This window comes from Urocampus carinirostris, chromosome 6 (genome assembly GCF_059441175.1).
Source record: "Urocampus carinirostris isolate Australia breed hairy pipefish chromosome 6, RoL_Ucar_1.0, whole genome shotgun sequence".
NCBI lineage: Eukaryota > Metazoa > Chordata > Actinopteri > Syngnathiformes > Syngnathidae > Urocampus > Urocampus carinirostris.
In genome coordinates, this window is record NC_142354.1 from 20,618,388 (window position 1) to 20,643,256 (window position 24,869).

A 24,869-nucleotide genomic window follows, 5' to 3' on the forward strand; every position below is an offset into this window, starting at 1 on the left:
GGAAGTTGAACTGCTCCCTGCTGGAGGATGAAGCCGCGCAATACAGGGAGCGGTACAAGGACTGGCAGACCCTTTAAGACTCGTATGATTCACAAGCACAATGGTGGGTGATAAAGGAACGAACGCAGATTTTCTTTAAAAATGCAGGAACAAATAAAAAACCTAAAGAGATAAAATACATGTTGGGACTACAAAGAAGACTCCAACGCTATTTTAGCCTAACACAAAAGGGGATCGAATTTAATGATGAAATCAGAGAGATCAAACAAGAACTAAAAGCTTTGGCGGAAATAAAGAGCAAAGGCAGAATGTCACACTTTCACTTTACCTCCAGAAACCTTGTTAGAATATGATATAAAAATAAAATAAAAAATAAAAATTGTTCAAACCTCATATTGTTAGAATATGATATAAGGAAATTGTGAATGTGTTTATTTGCTGCTAAAAGTGCCAATAAAACTGTTCAAACCAAAACTTGAAGACAAAAAAATTATTAGAAGTATCGTGCTCGATGCATCCAATCAGAGCCGGTGTTGTGCCTCATTTCGACTCCCATGCAACCCCCCCTCCCTCGCGTGAACGCGCATTCTGCTGCGCTTCCGACAAAAGCGATCGTATTCTATATAATAAGCTCATTACAACAATGCATCGAGCTAATTAAGACAATCAAGCAATCGTAGTCTATATAAACGCGTTTATTAAAAAAATAAAGCGCGTATTCTACAAAATGCGTTTGTTAACGCTTCATCATACTATAATACAAAACACTCCCAGAAAAATATTACTACATAAATGCTACTACAGAAGTGGTGTTAGTGGATTTGTTCAGACCAAAAAACAATCGACCTGGACGGATCTATTGACACTAACGAAGATGTTAAAAATGTCAGAAAAACATGTTAAAACGTCATACTGCCAGACATAACGAAATTGTGAATATGGTTGATTGCTGTTAAGATTGTCGAGAAGAGTTGTTCAAACCTCACATTGTTTGTTTGCTGTTATTAGTGTCATTTATTTGTTCAAACCAAAAAAATGTTAAAAATGTCAGGAAAAAAATGTTAACACGTCATATTGCCAGACATAACGAAATATGCTTGATTGCTGTTAAGATTGTCGTGAAGGGTTGTTCAAACCTCACATTGTTTGTTTGCTGTTATTAGTGTCAATACATTTGTTCAAACCAAAAATAAATACAACAGAAATACCGCAAAAATGAAACAAAAGCGATACGACAAAAATTCTATGGAAATACGACAATAATACGACAAAAATAAAACTACAATAATGCTTTACTACAGAAATACTAATTTTACCCTAAAAATACTACAAAATACAACAGAGAAAGTACTAAAATACGAAGAAATAATCATAGCATATTTCTACAAAAACACCGAAAACATTAAAGTACTGTAATATTACAAAAATACTACAGACAACAAAAAAAATCTACTATCGTAATACAACAAAACTATTACAGAAATTCTAGGAATTCCGACTGGAAAAACTACCAATAAAACTGCTGCAGAAATATTACAAAAATGAAAAAACAGCAATACTACCAAAAAAACTGAACTTCAACAAAAATCCGACTAAAGAAATACTAAAAACTACTGTAACGCTTGAAAACTAAATATCAAATGAAGTGCTTAAAACAGGGACTTTATATATTAGTTTGCTTAAATTGGGATCGTTCCGAAACCAATTTGATGATACTAATCTAGTTTAAAAGGACCATACCATGATAATGTCTGCATTTGGGACTAAAGAACTTGTATAATCTACATAACTAAGTGCCACATGAGTGGGAAATATTGTACAGTACATCGAGTACATGTTAAAAACATTCACAGTCGAATCAAATATTGACACAATTCTGTGTTTAAGAAGAGAAAATAATCAGTTATGTAGAAGTATTGTTGCAAAGCCATTCAAACATTGACAATGGTATTTTCATGAATAAAACATATTTCCAATCCCAAAAATTGAAAGACATACGACGCACTTTATAACAGTTGACTTAATACCACAAATGCCGGACAAAAATCAGTTTCCACCACAAAAAAAACTCTTAAGAAAAGTTGTTTCTGATTTTTAATTTTTTTCACTGTAAATGTGGAACTGGAGTCGTCCAATTTCGTTGTCACAGCATATCCCATGTTGTAACAATGACAATAAAGGCATATTCTATTCTATTCTATTCTAATGAGGAAATATTGCACTCTATAATATTTTACTTTATGTAAACACAATAACATAACTAAATAGAATTAAAAATACACTTTATTTCTGGTCAAACTGTAACTGTATCAATCTACATTGGCCACAGAAAGCAGTTTAAATGCACAGAGTATTATTTGAACGCTAAATGTCCCTGTAAGGTGTAGTGCAACCAAAAAACAAGTACTACAAAGAACGAGGAAGAACACAAACTACAAAGACTCAAATTGACCAAACTGCACCATTTTTCTTATAATTTCTATTTCCAGCCTTTTGCAAAGTTTCTGTTGTTTGACCCGTAGTAGTGAGATGGCAGACAGTGGTCAGAAACAAGCAGCTCTAGAGCCACATTCGGCTCTTTGGCGCTTCATAGTGGCTCGCTGGTGCATCATGTTTGATGATTGAAAATGAAATAGTTTCTATAGGAGGACAAACATGACACAACAATTCTTAATGTATATATATATATATATATATATATATACCCTGCTATTTTGCTATTTCTCCCACTTAAAAATCATGGCGAGGTCTGAAATTTTCATCGTGAGTGCATGAGACTGGGAGGTCGGTGGTTCGCGCCCCGGCCGAGTCATTCCTAAGACTTAAAAAGTGGTCGGCGGCGCCCTCTGTTGGCTGCGGCTGCATCGGCTCGCTACAACGGGTCAGGTGCAATCGACATTTCGTTCTGTGTACATTGTTACACAGAATGACAATACAAGGAAATTATTATTATTATTATTATTATTATTATTATTATTATTATGTCCACTGTGAAAGAGATAAACTAAAAAGAAAAATCACATTCTTTTAAGGATTTATTTGTGTGATACAGCTGCAAATATGCCTGTGTATCATTTAGGATTCTGACCCTGAAAGACCTGTTAGTCCTCCCATTAGAGGTCCACCTGCACTCCATGTATCATCCTGAATCAGATGCACCTGTTTGAGGTTGTTAGATGCATAAATACACTTGTCTACCCTATACAATCAGACTTTAACTTGTAACATGGCGAAGACCAAAGAGATGTCCATAGACAGAAGACACAAAATTGTACACTTCCAGATGGGTGGAAGGGGCTACGGAGCAATTCATGCATCATGCATTGTAATTCCTGGATTTTTCTTTTTAGTCTACCTCTCTCACAGTGGACATGCACCTACAATGAAAATTTCAGACGCCTCTATGATTTCTAAGTGGGAGAAATAGCAAAATAGCAGGGTGTGTGTATATATATATATATATATATATATATATATATATATATATATATATATATTTATATTTATATATATATTTATATATTTTTTTTTTTTTTTTTTGCCTCAATTGTCATACTGCTTTAAAAGTTTTAACAGTGCAAGGGCAATAAGATTAAACTACATCTAATCAAACATCTAAGCTAGGCCTTGCAAAGCTGAAAGTATATCCTTTACTGCCCTCCAGCGGCCAAAGGGAGAATTTGGTTTGCATTCATTTAAAAAAATCATAAGGTTTGATAGAAATGACCTATAGACTCTCTTCATTTTGGACGTACTCTGAAATATACGGCGTACCTGATTAAACCATCCAATGTATGTCTGGCATGCCTGGTTTATCCAATCAGAATGCAGAGCACAATGCATGATGAAAATCCGTAAAGCAGTGAGACAGTGAAAGATGAACCCCGTTATAGCAAGGGATTACTGTACTTTTAATCAATTTTGTCGTTGTTTTAGTGCCATTCTTGTTCCCAGCATCCCTTCGTTTTTCCTCATGTATCTCCGAGTACATACAACGATACAACATAATCCCATCACTCAATCCTTTCTTTTCCCCGGTTTAACTCTAATTTAAAAATATGTCTGCATGAACGGTTAAGGTTCCTCGCCATTATCTCCTGAGCCCTTAATGATGCGTTTGTTGCCCTTCTTTCCGCCTGGCCCACGGGGTTTTGCAAACGCTTGCTTCAGGGTGTGCTCCATGGGGTGCACCTCCTCGTACAAGAAATCTTCTGTCAGCCCGTCCCCGCTATCGATCTCCATCTGTACACGCAAAATGGACAACAAATGAGTTGTTTTTTGCATTAGGGAAAGTCAAGTATAGTCAAAAACCCTTCAGGTGAAAACAGGAACGATTTTAGGTTTAGCGCTTTGGGGGGTGCTGAGCAGTCTGGCTGGTTCTAAAAATGGTAAATGGTCTGCATTTATATGGCGCTTTTCAAGTCAATGAAGGCCTCCCAAAGCGCTGTACAATGTGCTAATACTACAAAAACACAACAGATATGATCAAAAAATAATTGCAATGGTAAAAATAGGATAAATATTACTTTACAAATACCACAAAATAAAAGTACAGTCGAACTCTAAAAATACTAAAACAATGCCACAAAATACGACTCAAGTAATACAATAAAGATACTACTATTATACTACATTCTATTACGGAACTTCTGCAAAAATACAACTGCAGAAATACTGCAAAAATACTATAAAATAAAACGAGTCGTACTACAAAAATACAGAAATACGACAAAATAAAAGTACAGTCGTACTCTAAACATACTATAAAAATACCACAAAAATACTACAGTAGTACAATAAAGATACTACAAACATACTACATTCTATTTCGGAAATACTACAAAAATACAACAGCAACAATACTGCAAAAATACTATTAAATAAAACACATAATACTACAAAAACAAAAAAAATATTACAAAATAAAAGTGCAGGCGTACTCTAAGAATATTACAAAGAAACTACAAAAATACCAAAAAAATACAACTAGATTAATACTATGGAAAAACAACAGAAATACCACAAAAATATAATACAAAAAAGATAAGACAACTATACTATATTCTATTACGGAAATACTACAAAAATACACCTGAGAAATACTACAAAAATACTATAAGATAAAAACTAGTAATACTACAAAAATACAGAAATACTACAAAATAAAAGTAAAGTCGTACTCCAAAAATACTACAAAAATACAACTAGAGTAATGCTACAAAATAAAAAATATAGTAATACTATAAAAATACCACAAAAATACAACGAGAGTAATACTATGAAAATGCAACAAAAGTACGACAAAAATATAACTAGAGTAATACAATAAAGACACGACAAATATACTATATTCTACTACGGAAATACTACAAAAGTACAACTGCAGAAATATGAAAAAAATGTGACCTCCGAAATACAGAATAGAAGTACAGTAATAGTACCAAAACATTTTTTTCCATTTCACTGAAAGTGATACAACATGTAAAATGCAATTATGATAACATTTTGATTGAAATATTTTGCTAAAGGCTTTTTATTCATTTCAAAATGCCGTTTTTATTAATTGAATGTTCCCTTTTAAATTGAATTATGGCACTCTTGTGCTTCCATAATAACATACTCTCATCGCAATACACAGGAGCCTCCACAGACTCTGCCGCTATGCCGCAAGTGACATTAGCTGAGCGAAAGAGGAGCGGGGCAGGGGGGTGAGAGCGGTGCTAGGGATCAAATGGACTGAACCATTCCAAGGCAGTGAAGTTTTTCCGACGCAGCGTTGTTTACATTTTTGTTTTGCTTTACTTTTTCTATTTTTTTTAAACTAGCGGTTTTCATATTGAGGTCTATCCTGTCCTTTATTAGAGAAAAGAGTTTGAAAAATGCTCTAATTTTGGGGGGGCTGGTTACGCTAAAGAGTAAAAATAATGTACCTGGACTTTGAATGCAATTTCAGACAAAATGTCAAAAATATTTCTCCAGTGTTATCCCAATACTTTTGACGAATGTTGTGGTAAATTGCAGTTTCAGTTTTTATTCTAAATGACATTACTTTTTCATATGAGTTTTATTGCTGTAATTTATTGTATTTTCTTTCTATACTATTTTTTTCATGCATTCACATTTCAGCATATCTGTTTCTATGTCCAGCCCCTGATATGATGTTGATTCATTATTTTATCATGCATTAGGAATTGTGTACTGTATTTGTTTTCACTATATGTTATTTCTCTTTGCACTTCATTTTAATATACTTCAGTCAATGATAGAAAATTGCTATTTTTTTCTTTCTTTGAAGTGAGATTGCCCAACTTTTGCTAAAATAATAATATCGGCTTCTTTCATTTCATGGGTATGTAATGGGGATATTTGTCTCAAGGAAATTGTGCTTTGTGCCTGTTGAAAATGAAAGATTACTGACAGAGCCATAAAACATCTTTATCTATTTTATCATATTGTAATATATTTGTTAGCTTTTCAGGTTTACTAGACCAATGGTTCTCAACTAGTCTGACTTGAGGACCCACCATTCCCCTCTAATGACAAGCTGTGACCCAAATCAAATTTATTGGATGAAAGAATTGTGAAGTTTGACGCGAAGATAGTAGAATATATTCACTTATTTTTTCTTCAATAAACAAAATTAGCAGCAAAATCCAAATTTCAAGTGCTGTATATGCTCACATATAAGTCTACATCGCATATAAGCAACCCCCTAAAACTGCTTTGAAATAGCCACTTTCTAGAAGTTCGTACCCAAAATATTTAAAAAGTCGTGTAACTAAACATTTAAAATAACTTTATTGTGTGGATGATAAAGATGAATATATATGTATATACAGTATGTTATGTTATGTTATTATCGGATAAATGACTTACTGTGGATCACTGCATACTTGCAGTTTAGCACCAGAAGATTTGTCCATTTAAATTTTTATTAATTCATTTATTTACATTTGAGATGAAACTATTCTGTAGTTTTAGATAAAGGGAATTAAATTGAACTACAAATGTAATTAAAGAGTTGTATGTCTTATTTCTGCCTTATAATTCGGTAAGGGAAATTATAGTTTGATTAAAGTTTGAATGTGACTTTGTATGATTTCATCCTCAAAAGTGCCTTAACGACGCAAAAGATTATATCCAGGTGCTATTTGCATTCTTCTTCCTCGTTGGGCCCTCTAACTATTAATCAAGATGGCCTCTGCTTTGGTGCTGGGAAGTGCAAGGAAGCCTGCTCAAGAGTTTGCTTCCTTTCACAGTGACGCATTGTACCTTTGAGTTACAAAGTTTCACTAATCTTGTTGCTCATTTATTATGCTCGCACGCCATCTAGCGACTAGCATCTTTCACTTATTTAAACATATGTTTTCTGTGTAAACCAATCAGATTTGTTTCATGTGTTGATCTCTCTCAGACGTGTTGTTTTATGTCTGTGTTTTATGTCTAGCCAACCGGGGAGCGTGATTCCTTCCAGAGCCGATCTTGGAGGCAGACGTTGGAAGCACGCGCCTCCGATAGAAGGGCTATCAAAATCTTAATTTCCGACTCAGGGTGTGTTCTTTTCTTTATCCTAATACAATATCAAGTTTTAACTTTGACAAATTCCATTTAAATCAGTACCTTTTTAGTGACTTCCAATTGGTAATCTTTCTCCACCTCCTCCAGGAGTCTGTTCTTGCAGCTGGAGTATAACATGCGCTCTTTTATACTGCAGGTGTATCCCGGCATGGAGTATATGAACACTGCAAGTGATACAAAATCATAGCAAAAACTTCTTTAACAAATTGGTGATAACAAATACAGTGAATAGTTAGTCAGTAAAAGTACTATACAGTTGGAAAAAAGTGACTTGGACGTCGACAGAAATCACCTTTAGTTTTCGGTGTTTTTGTCAGTCCAGAACGTTTTGTTGACATGATTGTTTATAGAGAAACTCGAAATTGAACAAGATTTGCACGTATGTAGTGTAGGTTGGTCAAGTTGTATTACGTGTGCAACGTTACTGACACATGGGCAGACACAGGCAGAAAGGATGGCGGGGCGACTGTTTAGCCAATCAGAATGCAGAACACAATACACAATGAAAACTCGTGAAAAGTAAACCGCGATACAGTGAAGGATGACTGTACAACCCTATAAAGCAGGGATTGAGAACCTTTTTGACCCAAGGAGCCATATTGGCAAAATATTTTGTTTTTTATTTTGGAGGGAGAGCCATACCATATATTTTAAGCTAGAATTTAGAAAAACCACCAAACCCGCTCCACAGACAAAATACTTGAAAAAAATGTTTGTTTCACTGTTTGACAAAAGATGATTTGATAACCTTTATGAATTAATAATAATGCCAGAGAATGTGTCCCATATCAAAAATTATACCACTTTAAACATGTCCCTCCCGCAGTTACTTAAGATCGTTGGGGCTCATTTTGACCTTCATTTTATTTCATAAATAATGGTTTTGAAACAAGATGTGAGCAGAGTTCTCTTGTAAAAATGACAAAAAATGCAAAAGAAAAGTTTATGGATGTGTTGCCCTTCAAACGAGTGGGCGAGGGGTCCTATATGTGCTGAGATCCGGCAACCCCTAGCGCTCACTCAATGAAATCTATCGATCCCTACCAATCACTCAAATAGCTCTGTGTGCTTGACTGGTGTTTATTTTGTTGAGTGGGTTTTTATCAAAAAGTGTCTCAACAATAAACATACATCGTTTCATGAGCTTCCATATAAGGATCCCAACCAAAACGGTGTATGTTGTAGCAAAACGTGTCTGTAAATTGTAGTCGAGACTGTAGCCTTCATATAGTGGACTGGACAACTTAAGTGTTGCACCAACTCAACTTTGATTTGAGTCAATTTTGGAACACCAAACAGGAAAATTTCGCGGAAGGCATTTGTCCTAATAAAAAGAGCCACATCTGGCTCGCGAGCCACAGGTTCCCGACCGCTTCAATAAAGGCTTTGCCCTACCAAGTGCCTCCTGAGTTCGTCCCTGATGGGAATGTTTGAAGACGAAGAAGTGGTATCTGGGGGAATCAGTGGGGATCCTGTATGCAAGCTCCTGGGTTTCCGTCGGTTTGGTGTGAACCAGTTCGATGGTCTCCTTCTCCACGTCAAGCTTCTGTAACGAGACACAAGCAGGCTTGGCTCAATAGCGGAAGAATACCGGTTCTGTACATAATTTGTTTTAAGGATTGTGTGTCTGGGCTAACCAGTTGTATGTAGTTAATGCGTTTCTGCTGCAGCTGCTGCAGAGCTCGCTTGGCCTCTTCTTGTAAAGGGAACGCCAGACCCTGGGAGACTTTTTTGTCGATACCAAACTCCACAGGAAGCTAATCCATGACACATACATAGTAAATGATGAAAATGAAACAAAATCTAATTGGAAATTAATATATTTTATTTCTCTAAATCACTTGTTTTTACATATTGTGTATTTTATGGTGCCTAAAAATATCTGTGCACTATTTTCAACTTGCTTGGAATCATAAAAGTATAATTATTGTCATTGTAACATGGGAAACGCACAACAAAATGAGAAAGTACCTGTGCCCGCTCCTTTGTCGCCAACTGCCTTGGACTCTGATTGGCTCCCTGTCCCTATTTGAACCCACTTCTTTCTGTCACCTGTTGTCAGTCCGTCTGCGAACCTTGGTTACTCTAGGCAAGCTCTTTTCGACCCTGGCTCCCACCTGTTATTGCTCCCGTCTGTTCTCCGGCTTCGACACGTTTTTCGATCCTGACCACGTTTTTTGCTCTCCTTTCCCGGCTACTGACCATTTTTTTCCGTTCCCGACACCGCCATCGCTCGCCACGGAAGCCCCATTTCCGCGTTCGGATTGACCTGCTTCCCGCGTCCAGCGATCATCGAATCTTGGGTGCAACCCTTTCCTTTCTTCTTAAAACTGATAGAAATGTAACACAAGTGGGTCCTGTCTCCGTTCTGGTCGTAACAGTACCATCCTGATGGTGCAACAACATTTACAAGAAAAATACTATAGTTCAAAACAGTATGTTAAGGGTTATAGTACAAAAATATGTAACATTAATTTAATAAAAAAAATAACTGAATCATCCCTTGTCATAGTAACCAGTGTTTCATTTTGCAGCCTTAAGGGTGATTATTGCCTTAGGGTAGAAGATGTTTTTCAATCTATTAGTTCTACACATCCATCCAGCCATCCATTATCTGCACCGCTTATTCTCAGTAGGGTCGCTGGGGTGCTGGAGCCCATCCCAGCTATCTTCAGGCAGTGGGCAGGGGACACCCTGAACTGGTTGCATACCTGTCAACCTCCACGGCTCCATGCCCTTACAAACCGTCGTATATTCCCTTACAAAATAATCTTACACCATATATTTATTTTTCAAACGTGTTTATTTATGTAGTTTAACATGTTATATTGTACATGTGTTTCGTTATATCATATATATTATTAAAAAACATTTTGTTGTGAGATACTGAGTTGCTCGACATGAATGAGGTTTATTATAAAAAAAGTTCAAAAATTAAGTAGCTTGGACGTTCACTGTAGAAGGAAAAAATACATGCAAATATATTTAAGTAGAATAATACATTTTTTTAATTCAAATTATTAATTCATTTTCTGCATTAAATTATTGTTGGTAATATACTGAAAAGGGATAACCACAAACCTGTCTTTTTTCATTTTCTCCTTTTATACTTCCTTTTTTTCTTAACTTCTCTATACAACATAATAATTCATAATATAATGCATCAAAGCAACTGAGCCGTTTCAGAGCCGGCTTTCTTCAATGAGTTGAGCCAAAAAAGGCGGTTCTCTAAAAAGAGACGGACTTCTATTCACTACAAAACTCGAACTCGTTTGACTTGATTGATTTGCCGTTTCGTGATAGTTGGTGTATACCGGATGGTACCCATAATTGACAAATTAGCGTTTTTCCGTACGGATTCTCTTGTACGCCGTACACGTCTTAAAATGCATAGTAAATGTACTTTGTACGGCAAAAACATACAGGTTCACAGGTATGTGGTTGCCAGCCAGTCGCAGAGCACACAGGGACAGACAATTCACTCGCTCATTCCCACCTAGGGACAATTTGGACCGGCCAATTAACCTGACATGCATGTTTTTGGAATGTGGGAGGAAACCGGAGTGCCCGGAGGAAACCCACGCAAGCACGGGAAGAACATGCAAACTCCACACAGGAGGTCCGATCTCATGACCTCAGAACTTTGCCGCACACGCGCTAACCACCGCGCCGCCGTGCTGCCCTAGTTCTGATAGACATCATAATCCTAAATCATCTAAAAGCAGATTAAACAGGTAATTTTCGGGGCCTGGCAGTTCGGAATGCAGTTTTTATATTCAATCTTTATTATAAAAAGGACAAACAATCAAAAAAAGAAAGCTTCAGGTAAATGATTGTCTCAGCCTGTTCCAGTGGTTAAATATTAATAAGTGTAAAAGTTCTATCTCATTTAAATTCACAATTTGTTTTACATTTTTCTGATTGAAATCACTGAATTTTCACATCATATTACTACTGTGCTGAGCACCTGTAGATGCAGAGTGAGGCACACAATTCTCCTGCCTCATGTCAGGGGGCGATAGTAAGACCAAGGACTCTGATTTGCTGCACACTTCAGCCCCAAACAACAGAATTAGTCATAGTATTTTCTAGCTAACAGCAAGTCAGGACATCATGTATTCTCGTTGCATGGACTTTTTTTGAAATAAAAGTATGAAAGAAACGTAACAATAATCGATGCCTTTATTCAAGGGGGACAGGTCTAGCCTTCATTTAAAAGTTAAAGGGACCGTGTATTTCATGTAGTAGCTGTAGTGCTACAAAAAACTTTCCTTTAGTTAAAAAAAACATTGATTTGAATAATGGGCAAACATACATGAACTATCATACCATAAACCATTAAAAATATTATTGGTCGAGAAATGTGTTTTTGTTTTACACAGGGAATCGATACTTAACAGTCGCCGCCATGTTTGTCTGACATCTTTCTGCTACGCTGTGCTCATCTGACACTGGTTTTCGTTCACATTAAACAATACAGTGCCGCCAAATATAACATTATGGACCTTTAAGGTAATACAATAAAACATCTTTTTCTGGGCTAGTTTTTACTGATAGATCCTAACCTCGACACACAGGCAAAACGATTCGTGCTAGGTGGGTGTAAGTTGACCCCACTCATTATTTTTCTGATTGAGATCCGAAATATAGCAATCAAATATCAAGTCTGACTGTCATTGAATGTTGCGGGCTATGTTACTACCACAAATACAGTGGCTTGCGAAACTATTTGGTCCTCTTGAACTTTGTGACCTTTTGCCACATTTCAGACTTCGAACATAAAGATATAAAACTCTAATTCTTTGTGAAGCATCAATAATAAGTGGGACACAATCATGAAGTGGAACACACTTTATTGGATATTTTTTAACTATTTTAACAAATAAAAAACGAAAAAGTGGGTGTGCAAAATTATTCGGCCCCTTTACTTTCAGTGCAGCAAACTCAGTCCAGAAGTTCAGTGAGGATCTCTGAATGATTTAATGTTGATCTAAATGACTAACGATGATAAATGGAATCCGCTTGTGTGTAATCAAGTCTCTGTATAAATGCACCTGCATTGTGATAGTCTCAGAGGTCTGTTTAAAGCGCAGAGAGCATCATGAAAAACAAGGAACACACCAGGCAGGTCCGAGATACTGTTGTGGAGAAGTTTAAAGCTGTATTTGGATACAAAAAGATTTCCCAAGCTTTAAACATCCCAAGGAGCACTGTGCAAGCAATGATATTGAAATGGAAGTATCAGACCACTGCAAATCTACCATGATCGGGCCATCCCTCTAACCTTTCAGCTCATACAAGGAGAAAACTGATCAGAGATGCAGCCAAGAGGCCCATGATCACTCTGGATGAACTGCAGAGGTCTACAGCTGAGGTGGGAGAATCTGTCCATAGGACAACAATCAGTCGTATACTGCACAGATCTGGCCTTTATGGAAAAGTGGCAAGAAGGAAGGCATTTCTTAAAGATATCCATTAAAAGTGTTGTTTAAAGTTTCCCACAAGCCACCTGGGAGACACACCAAACATGTGGAAGTAGGTGCTCTGGTCAGATGAGACCAAAATCGAACTTTTTGGCAACAATGCGAGACGTTATGTTTGGCGTAAAAGCAGCACAGCTCATCACACTCAACTCACCATCCCCACAGTCAAACAAGGTGGTGGCAGCATCATGGTTTAGGCCTTCTTTTCTTCAGCAGGGACAGGGAAGATGGTTAAAATTGATGGGAAGATGGATGGAGCCAAATACAGAACCATTCTGGAAGAAAACCTGAAGGGAGTCCCAAAAGACCTGAGACCCGGACGGACATTCGTCTTCCAACAAGACATTGATCCAAAACATAAAGCAAAAGCTACAATGGAATAGTTCAGCAAAAAAAATATCAAGGTGTTAGAATGGCCAAGTCAAAGTCCAGACCTCAATCCAATTGAGAATCTGTGAAAAGAGCTGAAAACTGCTGTTCACAAACACTTTCCATCCAACCTCACTGAGCTCGAGCTGTATTGCAAGGAGGAATGGGCAAAAATATCAGTTTCTCGATGTGCAAAAATGATAGAGACATACCCCAAGCGACTTGCGGCTGTAATCGCAGCAAAAGGTGGTGCTACAAAGTATTAACTCAATGGGGCTGAACAATTTTGCACACCCACTTTTTCGTTTTTTATTTGTTAAAAAAGTATAAAATATCCAATAAAGTGTGTTCCACTTTATGATTGTGTCCCACTTATTGTTGATGCTTCACAAGAAATTACAGTTTTATATCTTTATGTTTGAAGTCTGAAATGTGGCAAAAGGTCACAAAGTTTATGGGGGCCAAATAGTTTTGCAAGCCACTGTTTTAACTGATGTACAAACAAGAACCATAGCCGCCAGAAAAAAAGTGTGTGGTGTAGGGGTAAGGGTTCAAATAAGGTGATCTCTGGGACTTGTATTAGCCGGAGAACTGCACGCTATCATCGGCAAAGGCATATTAGTTATCCCGGGCCATCCAAGGGGGTCGCATTACCTTAATTCAAAGCCTCTCTACCCTTCACTATCGGCCTTTCTTTGGAGCTCATTTTAGCTGAGCTTAGGGTTTATAGTATACAAACTTTCCGATTGGCGCATTGCAAGAGGTTCTCTCTCTGCCCTCCACTAACCAGGTAACAGTACTTAAAAATAAACGGTAAAGTCACAATAAACAATGCATTTTTCATTTGAACATCCAACAAAATCTGTCCAGAAGTGTAAACCTGTCAGAAATTTGTCAGTGAATTTGTTTTTTTATTGAATCTTTGAGTTTAATGAAGACTCCCAATCCCAGAGGGATGTATCATATACTTAAAAATCTCAACCACGTATTGATTTAAAAATGTCTTAACGTTTATTTTATTTTACCTCATACGAATATAATGGTACTAATGTCTATGTTCTTGCACATGTCGACTGCACTACGTTTACTGCTCACCTTGCACAATGTCTGACCATTTCCTTTTTTCTGCACTATGTTGTCTATGTTTGCACCAATGCATATGCTGACTATTTTTTGCACTATGATGACTTTGCACCAAATGCAATATTGCACAACCCTTACGATACCAACGGTATCACGACAACACTTTATGTAACATCCCACATGCCGACATTTCTTGTGTAAATACCATGTAAATTATAACTATAGCCTTATCCCCCTTGTTTTATAACCTTATCTTCTCTGTTCCTTTATCTTCTTGGCTCATACCTCACTGTGAATGTGTAAAACTGGAGTGTCATGCCCAATTTCGTTGTCACAATATGTTAACCCATTTTGTAACAATGACAATAAAGGTATATTCTATTCTATTCTATTCTATTTTATTTAATTCATTTTGATTATTTTATTTATTTTATTTGTTTCCTTTTTTCTCTGTATTTCTACTGCACTCTGAATTGTTTTGTTTTTTTACTTTTCCAAGCCAGTGTTGTTTGTATTTGCATTGTTCATTAAAAAACGTTGAAAATATATACAGTGTCAGTAAATAAATTAGTGTCCTTAATTGAACATTATATTGCCTCCTAGTGGCCAGGGTTTACACGCCAAGTGTGGAGCTGAATCAAGTTACCTATTAATTTTGCTTTTATTTTATTTTCAAGCTAAAATTACTAGACCTTCAAGAATAATATTTGAGGTATGTTATTACATACTCTTGCTCGTGGAATCCCAAACCGTCGACGCTCATCCTGTATACAACAAAACAAAGCTTGTGAAGTTTAAAATCGTCAATTGATTCACACAGCAATATGTTAAAACACATAAAAACGTGAACTTACCAATACAACTTTATCCTGCAGGGTGAAAAAAAACAGATCCACTTGCTTTCAATTGTCCCCTTAAATTCTAAAGCATTACTTTACCTCTGTGACGCGAATTCGTTGTAGTTCTTGTTCAGCTGCTGTGAGGGGCGCTGGAGAGCAGCAGGAAGTCATGTGACGCAGGTAACCCTGGAAGCACACATCATCCTGCCCACGCAGGATATTATTTATATTGATATTTATATTTAACGTTAGATGGAATTTTTTTCACTCTACAAAATTTTTTTTTTTTTAAATGAAACAACTTGTTATCACTCTATAACAACTTTTTTTTTTAACATTTTAAGGAAATTTTATTTTTAAATTCCACTGGCATGAAGTAGTGGCATCAAGTTGCGCTGAGCCATCCCTTTGCAGACATTGTAGTTGATAGCAATCTTGGTAAATATAATATTTTGTCGAAGCACTCTCTTGTTAATTTTTAAACAATAAGACATTTTAAACTCTTGAGGGCCACGAATAATAATGTGGCAGGGCACATTTGGCCCGCGGGCCATGAGTTTGACACATGTGTGGCATTTTTTTAAAGATTAAAAGATCAAACAGCAATTGGTAAGGTTTATGGACGAAAGTTTTATTTCAGCTGACTAATTGAATTCTCGTAAATGTATTATTATATTTATGACTACAACAGGGCGGCGCGGCGGGAGAGTGGTTAGCGCGTTTGCGTCACAGTTCTGCTGTCATTGTCACGGTTGCCCATTGCCCTCATTTGGGCCCGCCCTTTTGGTGCCAGCTGCTGCTCGTTGCCTGATTGGCTTCCCTCCTATTTAAACTCAGTGCTCTTATTCACTCCTTGTCAGTTCGTCAATAAATCTCTGCACTTTTATGACTTGTATTTTGACTCTGTCCGGTATCCTGATCATGTATACAGTATCCGGTATCGATCCCGCCTGTCTCGTCCTGTCCGGTACCTTGCTCCAGTCTCCAGTATCTAGCATCGACCCCTTCTGTCTGGTCCTGTGCAGTATCTTGCTCCAGTCTCCAGTATCCGGTATCGATCCCGTCTGTCTCCTCCTGTCCGGTATCTTGCTCCAGTCTCCATTATCCGGTATCGATCCTGTCTGTCCTGTTTTGTCCAGTATCTTGCTCCAGTATTCAGTATCGATTCCGTCTGTCCTGCCTTGTCCAGTATCTTGCTACTGTAACCAGTATCGAGCTTGTCTGTCCCGTCCTGTCTGGTATCTTGCTCCATTATCTGATATCTCGTCTGCCTCTGGCTTCCTGTTTTTCCGCGCCTGACTTCTCTATATCACTTCTTCCGCCCAGCGATCGCCGAATCACTGGCGCTTGTGTTCACACACATGACTGCCCCATTCCCGTAAAATAAAGCTTGTGTGAAAATGTTACGCGTCTGGGTCCTCCGTCTGTTCGGGTTCTGACAGTCATGGGTTCATACCCAGCTACCAGGAGTTTGCATGTTCTCCCCGTGCTTAGGTGGGTTTCAACCAGGCACTCCGGTTTCCTCCCGCATTCCAAAAACATGCATGTCTGGTTAATTGGTGACTCCAAATTGTCCCTAGGTGTATTTCATTTTTATGTCCCTTCCAATTTCTTTTAGGATTCTGGCCACTGGGTATTGAAATCAATTGCTTATGATTTTTTTTCCATAACTCAATTTCATCAATTAAAATCAAACTATTTGCCAAGTTTGTTTACGTAAAGCAATCATTTTCAAAGCTCTCAAACTTTCATGTAATTCTTATTGAATTTGGCATATTCCGTATGATAATCTCTGAAAGCAACAAAAATCAAGTGTTAATTTATTTTAAATCCTGGGTACATAATATCTTTTAGACCTTTTTAATATGTTGTATTGCCAAGTAGTTTTTGTGTTTGGTTAAATTTCTATTGTGTTTTGTTTCCCCACTCCAATTATATTGTATAGTTTTGTTTTTATTTCTTATAGAGCCTTGTCCCTTTGATATTTACCACGGAATTGTTTTGTCAAGTTACAATAAATTGAAGAAACAAGTTACCTTGAGGTAGGCTGTTGATGAGTTTATCCCGCTTTATTCAGTTTTTGATATTGGACCACTGCATAGGAGATTTCATTGGATTCCACTTTGTTATTTTCATTATTATTTATCACTGTTGTTCCTTACTTCGACTATTATGCACTGTTTACATCATTGTCACTGTCAGTCAATAATGTTGCTGTACTTTGATTCCCACAACCTTTAAGGCAGATTTGCTTTTTGTGTCCTGGGTAATTTAATAATAAGGAAGAACTCAGAGAAGAGGTTTTTGGAATTGTATTATAGTGAGGGCATCTATGCATAGTCCTTTCCTGTTCCCCTTACAAGTTCAAATTTCAATGATGTCTGCTCTCCTTGATTTGAGTGCCTACTAAACTATAAACTTATCAGCCACCCGCAATTTTTTTTTGTTTCCTAACCTCAACTGTGCCAAACAGCTCGTCTTTGATGTGCCCCCCACCGAATTCTTTCTTCAACGTGGCACGGGTGGCAGCATAAACCATCTTCTCCCTGACCTGCACAGAACATACACAATTGTTGCACTTTTAGTTTACAGCAAATGGAGTGCTATAAGGCACCACTGCAAGAATGTGGAAACAAACCTCCTTGAACATGTTTTTCGTGGTTTGGCTAAACTTAGTTGTGTTTTGTCTTACATTTAGCCTCAGTTTATTTAATGAGTTACTGAGAACAGTTATGAGAGTGTAGATTTTTGTATAAGCACCGTTTTACAGGCAGTCTGGTAGGTTACTCTAGATGTGAAAAATGCCACACAAAAAAGCTGACTGAGTACATTAGGAAAGAGAAAATTAAGAGAAAGAAATAGAAACAGAAAAAAATAAGCATGTAAAGCCCTTTGAGACTCTTTGTGATTAAGGGCTATCCAAATAAACATTACTTGATTTGAGTTGACCTTTGAAAGCACATTCTGCAAAACTCAATGAAAATAGTTGTACTAAAATAAGAGGCATTTCCTTCATCTGTTGGAAGATAGTGTGTTGTTTTATTTATTTTTTATTTTTCCTTTATTATCATTATTCGTTTATTTTTTCGTGTTTGCAGCTCCATACGACTAGTGACTTGCAGTCAGGAAAGGCAGATAAGTCAGTCTCACAGGACTGCACAGGTCACACTTACACTATCTAATCTGAAACCGACATGTGGGCAAGGAAAAACTCAAAACCTCATCATGAGGAGAATTACAAACCTTGAGAAGGAGCCAGACAAGAAGTAATCCCCTTTCTAGGATGATGAAAGCATAAAATCAAAAATCCCTAAATGTTCATATATGTTCATAGTTAAAGTTATTTGTCATTTACCTTCATAATTTCAGAATTTTCATTTTCAAAATCGCCAAACTTTCACCTCATATTGGTAAAATTATCAACACAATTAGTTTGTAACATATTACCTTGCTGACTGTCTGAGTGAGGCATGCAATTCTCTTTCCTCATGGCAGAGGGCGAGAGTGAAACCAAGGATTCTGATTTGGCACACGCTTCAAGCCCCAAACCATAAAATTTGTGTTAGTATTAGCAAGCTAAAAGCAACTCAATACATACATTTTTTCTCTCGTTGCATGAACTTATTTCATAATGGATTACATACTGCACCTTTTATTAAAAAAGAGACATCATGTACAGTATGAGTTAAGGCTAGTGAACCTTTTTTTCTATGCTACAAGTAATATATTGCTTTCATGCTCGACCAATCAAATGATGAATAAAGGTACATTCATATACTTCCAAATCTGTGCCTCACCAGACACAGATTTGTTTGCAGTACAGTATTTAAATTAGTATTAAAACAAAGGTGTGCAAAATTTTTCTATTCGCTTTTAATACTGAACAAAAATCATTGTAACCTTAGAGCAGCTTGGCAACCAATTTCCTCTCGGCTGATGTTTATTTTCACAAAATCACGGATTCGGGCTACACATGTGACTAAACAAACTTGGGGTTCCAATTTCTGGTATTCCAAAAGATCTGATTTTGAGCTGATAAACTTAATAACTGTTTGAAGTCATGCGCAATTAAAAGATAAATGTCTTAGTTGACCTGATTTGAAATGTCAAACAGAAAGATAAGATTGCTCTCCGCTTTATTTTACCAGGACGAGCCATTTGGCGACATTCACAATACAACTTACAGGGGACTGGTCAGGTGACCAGGCAATGAAGATCCACTCGTATCCAAGTGCATTCTGGGAATCTAGCCGATAAAGGATGTAGCACGGCTGCTGTGGCATGAGCAAAGGCAACAGGAAGTGATCGTAGTCCTTGTCCCAGCTTTGGGCCGGCTGCCCGCATGACTCGAGCACCAACTCCTCTGCGGACAAATGTCAAATCCAATTACCGTAGATTAATCTCTATAGGAATTTTGTAAATAAACATGTGGTGGTTACCATTTTGGATGACAATTTTCATAATCCTGATGGCACCTTCCTTTGCCTGGGCCAGAAAATCTTTGAGCTCTAATGTTGCTAAGGTGAAAAGAGAAAGGCAGCAGCGGCATTTATTTACAGCATTACACCACAAAGATATATCATTTTGTTTCTTTTATCATATCAATAATCCAATCCATCTTAGAAGTTGGGCATGTTACTTGAAAAAAGTAATTAGTTAAGGTTACTTACTACTTCCTCCGAAAAGTAACTGAGTTAGTAACTGAATTTACTCCCAGAACCTGAAACAACTGGTCAGGCAGAAAAAGGCAACTGCACTTCACATAATTTGTTCAAAACAAAAATAAAAAATAAAACATTATAAAGTGACTAAACAATGCCTCTCTTTACCACTCTCACTCACTCTTCTCTCTCCCACTGATGATAGCTGACAGACCCAATACTGTACTCTTCTTAGTGAGGAGAGAGGAGGAGTTTTGGAACAATTAGTGTTTAAAGACACAGGAATCACTGAGAAAGAATCCTACATTAGTTTCCCCAAATGAGATGTTAAGTATTGGGTAGCAGTCTTACTCGTGACATTACGCCATTGTGTGATGTCATCATGCACGCGCCGCATTGTTTTGTGTTATTGTAAATGGCTGCCGTGTTAGGTTAAATGAGAGTCGGGTTCACGTTCGCGCGTTGGCGAATAATTATGCCGAAAGGCTGGAAGAGGATGTCATGCTTATCTTCTTTTTCGTACAAGAAGACTTAATACTGTTACATAGCCTTAGCATGAGACAATGCTAGCTGTTATGTACTAGACAAAATAACGCACCGTTTGTTACCGTCAGTGAAGGTAACGGCGTTGTAATGACGGAAAAAATAATTAGTTGGATTACCACCTTACTGGAAAAAATAATGATGTTACGTAACTAATGCACCTTATGATTATCAATATATTCAAATGTACTTATTTACTTCTTGATTGATTCACTTGTCGCCACAATTCATCGATTTCCGCTGTCATGATACAGTCTCTACATTGTTCTGAGTTGTGTTCTGAATTTCCGACGGGGAGAAGGCCTTGAATCTTATTACACCTCCCATGAGGGAAAGGTGTGAAGCTGGTGTCTTGGGAATTTTCTACTAACTCCTGTGTTTCGCCCCTTTGATTGTCAGCCATTTTTAAAGAACTCTTGTGAAACCATTACAGCCTTGTTCTGCACTCACAAGCAAAGGACATTCAATCGTATTTATTGTGTTTGTTTTATTGTTAAGAAAACCTTCAACTGCTTACTCCAGCGCTTGTTTTTAACCTGGTAACCCGGATGTTGATTCAAACACACAGAGAAAAGAAAAGGTTTGTCTCACTTCCCTTCCAGGCCTCAACTTAAGACTATGAACGAGTTTTAAGGTCCACTGAGGGAAATACAACTAGCAGTTACTCATTCAATACCAAACATGAAGTAAAATGGTGCGTTTTGGTCATTTTGAGCCTCCGTAGTTTGTATTCTTCCTTGTTCTTTTTGGCACTCGTTTTCAGTTGCACCGCACAGCGCTGCGATATCTAGTGGTCAAATAATACATGCTGTCCTATTAACCTTACACAAATTGATCATTTTGTGCCCTCAACTAATAATGCTGTTTTCAGCAGTTGGTTCCTATTTTACAGTATTTTGTGAAGTTTTACGTTTGTTTTTTTTTTGCTTTTCAGTACACAAGACTAAAAAAAAACTTCTAAAAGTGTGAGAGATTTTGTTTTTATCCGTCCAACCATCTTTTAAAAAATGAAATCGCATCTGTTCACCATTGGATTGGTGACACCATCGGAACCTGAGACACCTTGATGACAACATTTGATCCAGGCTATCGTCACTTAACCCCGACAAGTCTCTCAAACAGAGCTCTTAAACCATGAGGATATTTATTCTTTCAATCGTCGAAATCTCATCGATCCCTACACTGCAAAATCTTAAGTTGGGTGCCGATAACCACATTGGTCCCGAGTGTTGCCATAGCTACCAAACAAAGCGTTCTCATGAATAAAGTATGATCAAGTGAGAAAGGTGTGCATCAGCCCAACCCGTGCACAGTTCTCCTGTTACCAAATCACACTACATTTATTCAACAGGGACAACAATTATTTTAATATTTGATTTATCTATCGATGAATGGGACGAATAAAACATGTTCTCATTTGATTTTCTATCTGTATTCAAACATTTCACTTTTGTAGAAACATTATTGATAATTTAGATAGTAACTTGGACTATATCACTTCACGAATAGGTAACAAAGTCATCGTCTTTTCTCCCCCAAAACACATTAACCTTTAAATAATTAACGCCATTAGGTGTCACTATTTGGTAAGTGAATTGTAAAAAAAACACTCACACAAAAAACATAGACACACGTGTTTGGTTTAAAGAATTATTTGCACCGTAGTCTAATAGCATCTACATAGCATTAGCCCAGAGCGGGGTTCAGCAATAAGTGACTCTGGAGCCACATATGACTCTTTGGCGCACCTCAGTGGCTCCCTGGCGCTTTTTCAAAAATGTTAGAGAATGGAAAATGATAGAGTTACGAGGAGGACAAACATGACATAAGCATTCTTAGCATTTTCCAATGAATATAAATATATACATAATATATACATATTATATATCCAGTATGTGTGGCCTTCCTTAGAACAACAAAGAAGATTTTCATTCTTTGAGGTTCCAAACATATGATTGTTGTTTTTTTGTACAATATGGCTTCAAGCATTTTGGGTTACCAGTCGCTGGTCTAATGGGATGAGGTGTTTTTAGTTCTTCTGATATTATTGTATTAGCCATAGATAAACAAATGTGTGTATTTAAATTCAAATTCAAAGTGTTTATTGTCATATGCACAGTAAAGAACCTCGATTTCCTGCACAATTAAATTCTTGCTTTGCTGTCCACACAGTTGCCAGCGTAATAGAACTAAGAAATTATATACATGTATGCATAAAAGAATATTGCAAATAATAAAAAGAAAAAAATACGAGATTACCTCAAGATGGGTTAATCTTAATCATGATGAGTAATTTACCCTTATCTCAAGGGCGCACTTTGTATTAAGGGAGCTCCTGAAATACCTTACTGAAAAATATCTGTATTAATCATTTAAAAAATCAGAGAAATTATGAGCTATTTATTTAAAATGTTTTTTTTACAAATAAAAGTTAGTCAATTTTTTATAAATAAAGTTATTTAAAAAAGTGATTACAGTTCAGGAGCAGATATGATGAGAATTTAGAGAATTTCTAACCTAAAAGGTAACCAAACAATGAATCTATTACTAAAATGGACAGAAGGCATCGTGTGTAGAAATAGGGAAATAATTTGGCTGATTGAAACAGTTATGAAACATGCTGAATTAAAAACAAACGAACCAAGGACCGTTTTATTCACCTAAATAAAGTTTGTAACATGACTATTTCATTAATTGATATGTACGTGAAAAAAAAATGAATAAAATAAAAACTCAAAATTAAAGTTCACACAATGAAAATGAATACGTGAACAATTTGAAGGTACAAAACTACACGAAACGCAAAGTCCTTTTCCTAACAAAGTCAAGTCATATTTATTTGTATAGGCCTTGTTCACAAAATGTCTCAAAGGACTGTACAGGTGACAATAACACCATCCCCTGATCTTAAACCAACATGCGGGCAATGAAAAATTCAAAACCTTAATACGAGGAAAATAAAAAAACCTTGTGAAGAGCCGTTAATGTGTCACAAACTAACACTATGTAAGCCACAAGTGATGTATAATGTGAATGTGAACAAAACAGGATCACTCAAACCTTTGGAAAAAATTAATTTTACCTCAGTGATTTAGAATCTGCGATCTCTAAAGAGAGCAGGATGATATTTCATACCAGGGGTCTCCAACCTTTTTCAAGTGCCGAGCTACTTTTTGTTCCTAATTAGCGCAAAGGGCCCCCAGTTTGAAATAATATTCCAAAATAGCAACTTAGCTAGACGACTTGCTTGAGAGCTAAAAAGTAGCTTGATAGTTAGCTAGAGAGGTAAAGAGGGAAAAAAAAACAAAAGGGAGCTAGATAGCTAGCTGAAAGGCTAAATAGCGAACTAAAGTCAGATAGAAAGCTAACAAAAAGCAAGATAAAAAGCTAGAAAGGAGGCCAAAATTTAGCTTAATAATTAGCAGAAAAAGATCAAATACTTGCTAGTTAGCCTGCAAAAATGTAAAAAGCTAGCTGTTTAGCCTTCTAAAAAGCTACAAAAGTAGAAAGATAGATAGCTATGAAGCTTAAAAGTTAGCCAGAGAGCAAGCTAGAAAAACTTCACATTTTCTGCTCATTTGCTTTATAAAACCCCAAAATTTGAGTTTTTGTTGTTGTTGTTTTGTATTTCCTGTAAAATAAATCAATAAAAATATGAATACATACATGCAATTATTACACGAATAGATTCTCATTCTAATTTATTAATTAATTGCTTGAAAATAATTGTCAACACTTGAATATTTTTTTTTGTCCTAACATTTGAATTCCTAGCATAAGAATTTATCATGTTTATCAATATGATTAAATAAACTTGGTGAACCAATAAAAAAATAATTTAACTGGAAAATCAAAATGACCCTGCTGAGCTATTTTCAGAAATGGTCCGCTGGCACCTCAACTGACCTCAGAGGGCACCCACAACTACGGCTACCAGATGATAAAGGTGCTATATTTAAGTCAGAACAGGAGGCTTTTCCTAAAACTGGTAATCATGGAAACTAGTAGCTACATGTGGGTGAGCAGAACCCTATCCCCCTCAGGAGAGGGATAAGTGCCACTGGGTTGGACTTGCCCCAGACACACACCAGGAAAAGGTACCCCTACAACCCAGGTGGTTAAGGAATCAGTGAACCATGAATTATTTGATGTTTAGATGTCCAATAATTAGCCATTGCTCACCCAGACACAAAACCTCTCAACAAGCCTTGTATTTGAAGAAATTAAACCGCAAACAAATTGTCCCAAAAGTATGTGTACCGTCGATTCCAGTTTGGTGTGACATTTTGGTAGTCAGTATCACTGAAGGAGCC

At 36.8% G+C, this 24,869-nt stretch overlaps 1 protein-coding gene and 1 long non-coding RNA gene across 3 annotated transcripts; one reads left to right on the top strand and one right to left on the bottom strand.

Annotated features, from left to right (window-relative positions):
• Positions 1-35: 35 nt before the first annotated feature.
• LOC148364116 (uncharacterized) lies at positions 36-19,645 on the top strand. The gene is made up of 3 exons (XR_015850721.1): positions 36-103; positions 7,448-7,551; positions 19,501-19,645. It is a non-coding gene; the product is annotated as an uncharacterized LOC148364116 (long non-coding RNA).
• On the bottom strand, positions 3,542-24,869 carry twf2b (twinfilin actin-binding protein 2b). 2 transcript variants are annotated; one of them, XM_088338192.1, is made up of 11 exons: positions 24,817-24,869; positions 19,792-19,869; positions 19,537-19,715; positions 17,808-17,903; positions 15,452-15,556; positions 15,368-15,382; positions 15,242-15,277; positions 9,216-9,335; positions 8,974-9,124; positions 7,621-7,742; positions 3,542-4,242 (listed from the first exon to the last, which is right to left on the bottom strand). In XM_088338192.1, the coding sequence occupies exons 1-11, from the start codon at positions 24,839-24,841 to the stop codon at positions 4,075-4,077; spliced, it is 1,095 nt and encodes a 364-aa protein (XP_088194318.1). In that variant the 5' UTR covers positions 24,842-24,869; the 3' UTR covers positions 3,542-4,074. The 2 variants fall into 2 exon arrangements, with proteins under 2 accessions (XP_088194318.1, XP_088194319.1); XM_088338193.1 differs by lacking the exon at positions 24,817-24,869 and adding an exon at positions 23,639-23,713.

Excerpts from the sequence above, each read along its gene's own strand:
- twf2b (XM_088338192.1), bottom strand. The coding sequence starts at position 24,841 with ATGTCACACCAAACTGGAATCGACG. Across the intron at positions 15,557-17,807 it reads AGCTGTTTGGCACAGTTGAG|GATGATGTGTGCTTCCAGGG; the intron begins GTTAGGAAACAA and ends CTGCGTGGGCAG. Across the intron at positions 9,125-9,215 it reads GCATTAACTACATACAACTG|AAGCTTGACGTGGAGAAGGA; the intron begins GTTAGCCCAGAC and ends GTCTCGTTACAG.